Here is a 9,530-nt window from a genome sequence, read left to right on the forward strand (position 1 = left end):
CCTTGTTGAGAGCTATAATTTTCATATATAGAGTTTGTCTCTATTCGACTCCACATGATAAAGTTAAGAGTTTCTAAATATAGGTTGTTATCCATTATCACTATCGATTTATAACAAGAACTAGTAGTGATGCCCCTCTATTATTATTGGCCATTCATAATATGAATCGTCAGTAAAAATCAATTATCATTGCCGATTCATATCAAGAATCGACAATGATAGTATTAGTATTGGTTCTTAACACAAACTGATAGTGATAATTAAATTCATTGTCAGTTCTTTACAGATAGACTATTAGTGTTGATTCTAGACAAGAACTAACAGTGATGCACTACTATAGAAAATGCATTCACTGTCTACTCCAAAACTACCTTCACTACTGGTTTTGAAGCTGACAGTGGGCAACAAACAGCGGCAATGAAGGAGGTTATCATTGTCGGCTAAAGGCTTCAGTCGGCAGTGATAGTCTGTCCCCGATGTTTTTGGGACTAGAAAAAAAATAAAAAAAAGCACCCGAGGACCCACCCCCTCATGGCCATATCGTCGCAAGTCACAAGTCACTCGAACCCACGACCTCTCAACTCCCACGATACGTCATTACCATCCTACCAAAGAAGTACTAGTGATAACAATAGCATCTGCAATCCTTTTTATCTCTTCTATCTGAAACTTCAAATGATTATTTGGACTTTCATGACTTCAAATGAAAAGATCAACGACAAAGTTATAGATCTCTTCGAGGGCTATAATTTTTTTATAAAGTTTGTCCCCATCCGACTTCGTATAAAAAAATATGAATTTTTTAAAATAAGTTATCATCTATTATCACTACGGTTCGTAACACGGACCGATAGTAATACTTGACAAATTATCACTGTCGGTTCGTGACTAGAACCGGTAGTGATAGCCAAGTTTCGCTGCCGATTCATACGACAGATTGGCAGTGATAGTATTACTACCAATTTATGGTTAGAACCGACTGTAATAGTTAATTATTATTATCGGTTTTTTTTAATAAACTTTTAATATCAGTTCCTGATACGAACCGACAATGATACTCTATCACTATTAGCTTATAAGGAATCAGTAGTGATGATCCGACATATAAGATCTATCTCATCGTAGTGATAACTGGTCAAGAAAATGTATTTCTATGGTAGTGAGACTGGATCCGAGATTACTCAAATCGAGCCCGAGCTTGATAGTTATTTAGCCACTCCCAGTACTTTATTCTTGATCTCTATTTCTTAATTAGATGGCCACGTCATTAATCTTTACATGTTTATGTTTGCTCTCTCCTCTCCCGTGAGCAAGTTCTTCTTCCCATCCATCACTTTTTTGGGACACAACTAAAAACTACATATACATGTTTTAATACTTATGATATGTACATTTATTTTTAGTAAAAATGTTTGAATATGAGTATTTTGTTCTATTTTTGAACTTTTTTTATGTCTATATTCGTGATTCACTTCTATGCGTGGCAAAAAACATAGAAAACATATATCTGTTCATCTGCCTCTTTAATGTAGTTATATAAGCAACTTTATAAAAAATCGTAAGAAAATTAGAATAGATCCGTGAGCAATTTAAGAAATAAGTTAAGGCAATTCTGATAAGGTGTTCAATAAATTTTCTGAATAAATTAGAACTATTCAAGATCTAGCTGCAACATATTTTTAATAAAAAACGAGATTAATTTTACTGCAAGAAAATTAGTTTAAACCCGCAAGTAATTTTGTATAATATATGTACATGCTATAAGATTAAAACATGCACGTGCGGCTTTTAATTTTTTTTGTCTCCGATCCGCTGATCCAGATTGCCGGCGCGTCAAAAAGTCAGCGAACTACGCACCGGCTGGATCTGGTGGCAGGAGGGCATGGACAAGGCCGGCATGGGTGGGGAACGTCCGGCAGCGCGCGTTCAAGGTCCGCCCCGAGTTCAGCGGTGGGCGGGCGCGTGGACCAGCCGGCGAGCGCGGCGGTGGGCGCATGCGCACTAGCCGGCGAACATGGTACGTTGTGGGCGGAGCCCTTGGCGGCGCGAACAAGAGGACGGGCCATGACGACGCGGTGGCGCGCGATGAGCTGCTCTAGCCCGGCGACCGAAGCGCAGCGTTGCTGGGCGAGGAGACGGGCGAGACGGCGAGGTGGCAAGCAGACGCATCGGTGATCCATCCTAGCGCTTGCCCGGTGTGTGCAGAGAGAGGCACGACCTCCCAGCGTGGAGCTTGACGGCCCGGCATGAACAGAAGATGGATCACAGCTGTGGGTCCCACGAAACAAGTAGTGTAGACATTTCTCTACCCAGCGCGGCTTCTGCGTGTTGGAGCTTGTTTCTTGTAAAAGACATTGGCTTATTTTCTCTCTCCTTTATTTCTGTGACACGTTAGGTCTCATCCTATATAGCGGTGAAATTCATGTCTAAGCTATAAGTCAGATTGAAGTGTTGAGATTGCCCTTATGATTTTAACTGTTGTTCTATTATCAAGCTTAATTACACCAGCTTCACAAAGCCAACTCAGAATATCAAACCATAGTCTAGGCTCGCTCAAGATATGCTAATCGACAATCCTACCATTTCTCCACCAATTTATACCACTAATGAACATATCAACCTAATTTCTTGTTGGAATACACATCTTTATATACATCTTTATATACACCATAAAATTTATATAAACACAAGTTTGTGTGTTTGTGTGTTTGTGTATATAACACAAATATATACAGTAAAAAGTTAAATAACAGGAGAGGTACAAGCAGTAGTAAGTAGTGCCCGTTGGATCAGTATCTATTTACATGTAATGCACATAGTGTACAACTGAAGTAACTTTCAGTAAGTTTGACCGTTTGTAAGTCATACGCTCATAAATCAATCACAAGGAAATACTGCGGAGCATCCTCACTTGAATTGCAGCTTGCTTGCAAATGTCTGGCCAAACTTCCATCCTCGTGGCACCACGTTTGTGAACACAATGGTTTGTCCATCGGTGTCTGCCAATCTGAATGAGAGCATTTGTCCGGTGAGATACATTAGAGAGTGCCAATTCGCACCCCAATTGCGCACCATTGGCATCCAATCAGTCGAGTTGGAGCCCTTGACATCCATTGATTTGATCGAACCGGCTGCTGCAACATTGCTCACAAGCACAAGATTGAAGTAGTCATGTCCGTTGATCGTGAACCTCACGCCACCTCGCTTCACACATGGAACTCTGCATGGAAGAACGTTCTGTTTAGACTAGTGCACCAAGCGACAATGACGATCCTCCCTTAATAGACTAGTAATAAGTGCAAGTCAAGCTGCATATATAGATACCTTCTGTACATGACGGGGATGATGCCTCCACGGTAGACGCCGATCTTCTCCCAGGCCGGTTGCGCCATGTCGAAGTGTGGCCGCGGCGGGTTGCACCAGCCGCCATTGTTGCTTGGGAGGTCCCAGTTGGGCGGGCAGAAGTTGGTGGCCGTGATGGTTACCGTGACGCCGGGCTTGCACCACCTCGGGTCCGCCCTCTTGCTGTCGCAAGCGATCTTGTAGCACTGCCCGCAGGACGCGCCGTCGTTGAACAGCGCCGTGCTCAGCGCCGCCGTCCGTGTGCCGTATCCCTGCGTGTACAGGTTCCCATACCCGCACGCACCACCTGCGAAATGATACGCGCATCATACATACAGCTGTCTCACAATCTCTCTAGCTATATAGCGAGTGCATTTGCATCGCGGCATAAGTAATTAAGCTAGTTACCCATGGTGCCGGAGGCGTCAGCGCCGCCGTAGAACGTCGCATTCGCCTTCAGCCATCCGCCCGGCGCCGGAGACGACGAAGTGTTGGTGGCGACGTCGTTAGCGGCCACGGCCAACACCCAGCCGACTGCGAGCAACACGGCAGTGAAAACTCGAGCTGGGGCCATAGTCGCCATACCAGTCGCTCGGTTTTTGTGCCTCAAAACACTGCACGAAAGTCTTGTTGGTCAGGAACTTGAGCCGCAGCCTGCAAGAACTGGTTTGTTCCTTTGTATGGAATTGAATGGACTTTGTTGTGATGATTATTGTGCGATGATTGGGTACGAATATATAGATGCACAGCCTTGGCCGATGATTGGTCAGTAATCACGATTGATTGGTGGCTAGAGGATTAGTTAAACAAATTAAGGCCATCTAACGAAGCAAGCCGGCCGCCGGATATGGCTGACGTGCACGTGTGCATGGCTGTGCCGCCGCACTATATATGCATGGCTTACGGGCCAATCCAAAATAGATAATCAAACCTACGCCGCAGACGCGTTATGGCCATTGTATATCTCGTCGATCTTTGCTTCAAACTTTCCGGTTTTGAGACGATCGATGCGTACTTTTGAAGGTGAAAAGAACATTTCCCTGCATATTTGTTCAGGGTACTCCCTTCTCTAAGAAAGGATGTCGTGTATTCCTTCAGACATAAGTACCAGTGAAATTCATATGAAGCTGGACCGCAACATCAACGGCGCCGATCGGCGTGAAATCAACTAATGGTACGGTTAGTTCTGACCTTCGAACCGCGGCAAGTCGTGCCAACAAAAAATACGAATTTCGGAGAAAACAAAAGAGCTAGAGCCCAGGCCAAGTTTAGATAAGCATCTGTAAGTAATTTGCCTAGAGCTTGCCATGACAATTTTTTTTTAGACAATGGGAAAAATGTTTCGGCATTTTTATCGTGTGATGCGTACAACTCTAGTCCATTATTACATTATCTCAGCTCATAGCTGAATGCTAAAGAAAATACAAGCGTAAAAGATCATATAAATGTAAATCATCGATTACATAGTCTAGTATTAAACCGTCATCTATTCTTGACGAAGAGTTCCATGGCTACCACATTTAATGCTTAGCACATCATGCTTATGTTTTCTCTCTCGCTTTCCTACTACATGAATCTTCAGAATCTGATCAGCCGATAAGTACCCTAAAACGTGCCTGCATAAAAGAAGTTATTGTTTTCTTATCAAAGACAATATCAGTATGGTATAGCCAAATTGTCCAAAAAAGGGCAGCCACCCCAACCAAGATTTCTTTCTTTTTTACTTGCTCCGAAGTCACCTAGCCAACCAACCATAATATGGTGTATATCTCTAGGTTTGTTAATGCTTAGAGCTATTTTGACTATTCGTCATAATGAGTTAGCAAAGTGACACTAAAAAAAACATGTTGAATATTTTCATTGTGATTGCAAAAGCTGCATTTGAGGCTACCATTCCAGTTTCTTTTGGCCAAGTTACCTTTGCTTAAAATTACTCCTCGTCCTAAATACCACAGGAAGATCTTTATTTTGAGCCGGAGTTTAAGTTTCCACAACCATTTATTTGGAATCATGATGGGCATATTAATCATTTTTTTATATGGAATGGACCGAAAAATTCCCATTCGCATACAATCCCCATCTAAATGTGTCATGTTCATCAGAGAGGTTAATATGCACAAACTTTGACACTAGATTGTGCCGGACAATTAGTTTATCTCCAATGATCGGTCGGTAGAAGGAGATATTTATGGTATTGTTCTCATCACCTCCACAACCGTAGCTTGTTGCCTCTAGCAACATGATAGAATTGAGGGTATTACTCAATTAGGGACCTTTTACCTAACAACTTGTCATTCCAAAATCTAATCTGGGTTCCATCTTGTATCTGAAAAGATCCCCATTTGAGGAATTCCAGGTACACTAGACTTGAGTTGTCGCATTTACCGCTCAACGAGAGCTGCCCGATGAGTTTGACTTTACTTAAACCTACCGCCTTCTAGAGATATTTCTATCCCTGCAACCCCAAAGTCCATGACTCCACCTGCAATTGTGCACCTTTCTCTCCTATCAACGCAGTCTCTTAGGACAAAATCATATTCATCTTCAGTCCTAACATATACTTGACTCCTCAAAGCATGCAACTTCATTATAGATCTTGATTTTGATGGCACCTACTCCAAAAGCATGGTAGCCCATGTCGTCACATAAGTAGACCAAAAATCATCAGACTCATATGAAGAGAACCACTCCCTGTTCGGTGTCACATGATAAGAGATTTCATCCTTTGTAGGAAACATCTGAAAAGAACAAAGAGAATCGACAAAAAGTCAAGCTTCACCAAACCACAGGTTCTCAGAGTTGTGTTGCCCAAAGGTTTTCCTTGGTAAGCTAATTGTGGAACATTGTATTACAATGTATATCTAGGACTATAATTCTTAAACTTTTTTTTATATATTGCAGAAGGAGCAAGAAAATGGGGAAGAAACCGGTTCAATTGATCTTTTCAAGTCAACCCACTACAGCAAGAAAAAGGGTTATAATGATGCTGCACAGGAAGCAATTGTAAGTATACTAATTGCCAAAATTATAATTTTACCTATGTGTTCTTACCTATAATATGTATAGAGCTCTCACTACAACATGCTACAATATCTATAAAGTTTTTCTTTCTTATTTAGAGTTTCAGCTATCGAATGTAGGATTACTGATGATAGATTCACAACAAGGCATATCTAAGTTGTCAGATAGCACTTTCCATCTTTACATGCACTTCCATACAGCCGAAAATTATTTTGTACTTGTAGAAAATACCTTGCATGCATCTGCTTATCCTTTGCAACCAATTTCAGGATGCCATGGAGTCTGCAAGGGATCAAACTCTAGAAGAAGGTGAAGAACCAAAAACTGCAGATAAGATTGTGAAAGATGTCCTGTTTGAGTTCAGTAAATCGAGCAAGTTTTTGGTCACCATGGGTATTCATTCAGGTGGTTCAAGCCAAGCAGCCACTAGTTCATCTACCACACGAATAAGAGAGCTTGAAGAAATAGTCCAAGAACAAAGGCTGCAGGCACAAATTACTAGTAGAAATGAGGAAGAGTTGCGTGTAACTGTTAGTTCTCAGCAAGAAGAAATTGAGGGATTGAAGAAGCAAGTTGAGGAAGCAAAGGAGTCAAACAAAAAACATGAAGACTAGATGACACTTCTCATAAGCAAGCAACAGAGAACTGATGAGATTCTTCTGCGCCTCATGAGCCAGTCCTCAAACATAGGTTCAGGTTAATCTTCTTTCTAGTACTACATGGTACAAGGTAGCTGCTTTTGAAGTACTTGTCGAATATGCATGGTTCATAGAACATTAAGTTACCTTTTGAAGTATGTGATGACTGCATACATGGCAATGTAGACATGCTTATATTTTGTAGCTATGGTGAAGCAACATGTGTTGTATATATTTTTGTGAGGTTCTATGACTTGATGTAATGAGGTGACTGCAAACATGTTGTATATATTTTTGTGAGGTTCTATGACTTGATGTAATGAGGTTCTATTGACATGCTTATATATTGCAGCTGTGCTGAGAAAACTTGACATGTGATGTCTTTTTTCAAAGATTCTGGGACTTTGCTGAGATAGTATTCTTATTGTTCTGTAATGTATGCTGCTGACGATATCAAGGGATCTGTGATGATATTGCATTATGACTAATTGTTTTGTCACAATCAATCAATGCATGTTGCACCTTAGTGACGATACACAAAACTTCATGACGAACTGTTGTGTCACAACGATCACGCTTTGCATGACGATATCAGTTTTCGTCACAGACAGACAGTGGCTGTGCAATTTTTAGTGACGAAACATGCACCAATAATGACGTTTATTAAGACATTACATGACAAATAAAAATGTCATAGAATATACTATCTTCAATGACGACATATAAATCGTCATAAAATGTCAACCGTTCCATGACGATTTTGCGGGCTTCGTCACTAATTACATTCTATGACGTAGATTCTATGACGAAGAGAGTGACGTGAACAATACGTCACTATTTCTATTCTGTGACAAAAAATACATTATACCATGACGATACCCTGTCATCATAGATAGTTTATTATTACATTATCTCAGCTTATAGCTGAATATTGAAGGAAATACAAGCGTAACAGATTATATGAATGTAAATTATCGATTACATAGCTTAGTATTAAATCATCACCTATTCTTGACGAAAAGCTCTATGGCTACCACCTTTAATGCTTAGCACACCATGCTTATATTTTCTCTCTCGCTTTCCTGCTGCATAAATCTCCAGAATCTGATCAGCCAATAAGTACCCTGAAATGTGCCTGCATAAAAGAAGTTATTGTTTTCTTATTAAAGATAATATCATTACGGTATAGCCAAATTGTCCAAAAAAGAGCAGCCACCCCAACCAAGATTTCTTTCTTTTTTACTTGCTACTAAGTCACCCAGCCAACCACCCATAATATGGTGTATATCTCTAGGTTTGTTAATGCTTAAAGCTATTCTGACTACCCGCCATAATGACTTAGCAAAGTGACACTAAAAAAAGATGTTGAATATTTTCATTGTGATTGCAAAAGGTGCATTTGAGGCTACCATTCCAGATTCTTTTGGCCAAGTTATCTTTGGTTAATATTACTCCTCTTCCTAAATACCACAAGAAGATTTTTATTTTGAGCAGGAGTTTAAGTTTCCACAACCATTTATTTGGAACCGTGATGGGCTTATTAATCATCTTTTTTACATGGAATGGACTGAAAAACTCCCATTCGCATGCAATCCCCATCTAAATGTGTCACGTTCATCACAGAGGTTAATATGCACAAACTTTGACACTAGATTGTGCCAGACAATTAGTTTGTCTCCAATGATCGGTCCGTGGAAGGAGATATTCAGGGTATTGTTCTCATCACTTCCGCAACTGTGGCTTGCTGCCTCCTAGCAACATGATAGAGTTGAGGGTATTGCTCACTTAGGGACCTATTCTCTAACAACTTGTCATTCCAAAATCTAATCTGGGTTCCATCCTGTATCTGAAAAGATCCCCATTTGAGGAATCCCATGTACACTAGACTTGAGTTGTCCCATTTGCCACTCAACGAGAGCTGCCCGATGAGTTTGACTTTACTTAAACCCACCGCCTTCTAGAGATATTTCTATCCCTGCAACCCCAAAGCCCATGACTCCACCTGCAATTGTGCACCTTTCTCTCCTATCAACGCAGTCTCTTAGGACAAAATCATATTCATCTTCAGTCCTAACATATATTTGACTCCTCAAAGCATGCAACTTCATTATAGATCTTGATTTTGATGGCACCTACTCCAAAAGCATGGTATCCCATGTTGTCACATAAGTAGAGCAAAAATCATCAGACTCATATGAAGAGAACCACTCCCTGTTGGGTGTCACATGATAACAGCCAACTGAATCCAACATACATGCTCCTAATTGACTGCATTCTTAATACTAAGAACTTCACTATCGTTGTCCGAGATACACATAGAAACTGCCATATTAGCATTGCTCTTGCGTTTTGCTGCTAGGTTAAGTCTGACGTCTTATACTGTAGCCTTCGGTAGGCTCAGACCAAAAGAATTACTCTAGTTGCAAGTAGAGAACTCCGTAGTCTCTACTTCCTTTCAATTCACACTACTACAAAAAGGGTCATCCGCGCCACCTCTTCACTACCGATTCAAAAATAATCGGCAGTGAT

General features: G+C 40.8%; 1 protein-coding gene across 1 annotated transcript; it reads right to left on the reverse strand.

Moving 5' to 3' along the window:
* Positions 1–2,731: 2,731 nt before the first annotated feature.
* Positions 2,732–4,094, reverse strand: LOC133920602 (expansin-A23-like). Its single transcript, XM_062365206.1, has 3 exons — positions 3,751–4,094; positions 3,325–3,649; positions 2,732–3,220 (listed from the first exon to the last, which is right to left on the reverse strand). Exons 1-3 carry the CDS (start codon positions 3,923–3,925, stop codon positions 2,908–2,910), a joined length of 813 nt encoding a protein of 270 aa, XP_062221190.1. The 5' UTR covers positions 3,926–4,094; the 3' UTR covers positions 2,732–2,907.
* Positions 4,095–9,530: the final 5,436 nt, after the last annotated feature.

This window comes from Phragmites australis, chromosome 6, assembly GCF_958298935.1.
Source record: "Phragmites australis chromosome 6, lpPhrAust1.1, whole genome shotgun sequence".
NCBI lineage: Eukaryota > Viridiplantae > Streptophyta > Magnoliopsida > Poales > Poaceae > Phragmites > Phragmites australis.

Excerpts from the sequence above, each read along its gene's own strand:
- LOC133920602 (XM_062365206.1), bottom strand. The coding sequence starts at position 3,925 with ATGGCGACTATGGCCCCAGCTCGAGTTTTCACTGCCGTGTTGCTCGCA. Across the intron at positions 3,650-3,750 it reads TGACGCCTCCGGCACCATGG|GTGGTGCGTGCGGGTATGGG; the intron begins GTAACTAGCTTA and ends ATCATTTCGCAG. Across the intron at positions 3,221-3,324 it reads ATCCCCGTCATGTACAGAAG|AGTTCCATGTGTGAAGCGAG; the intron begins GTATCTATATAT and ends TCTTCCATGCAG.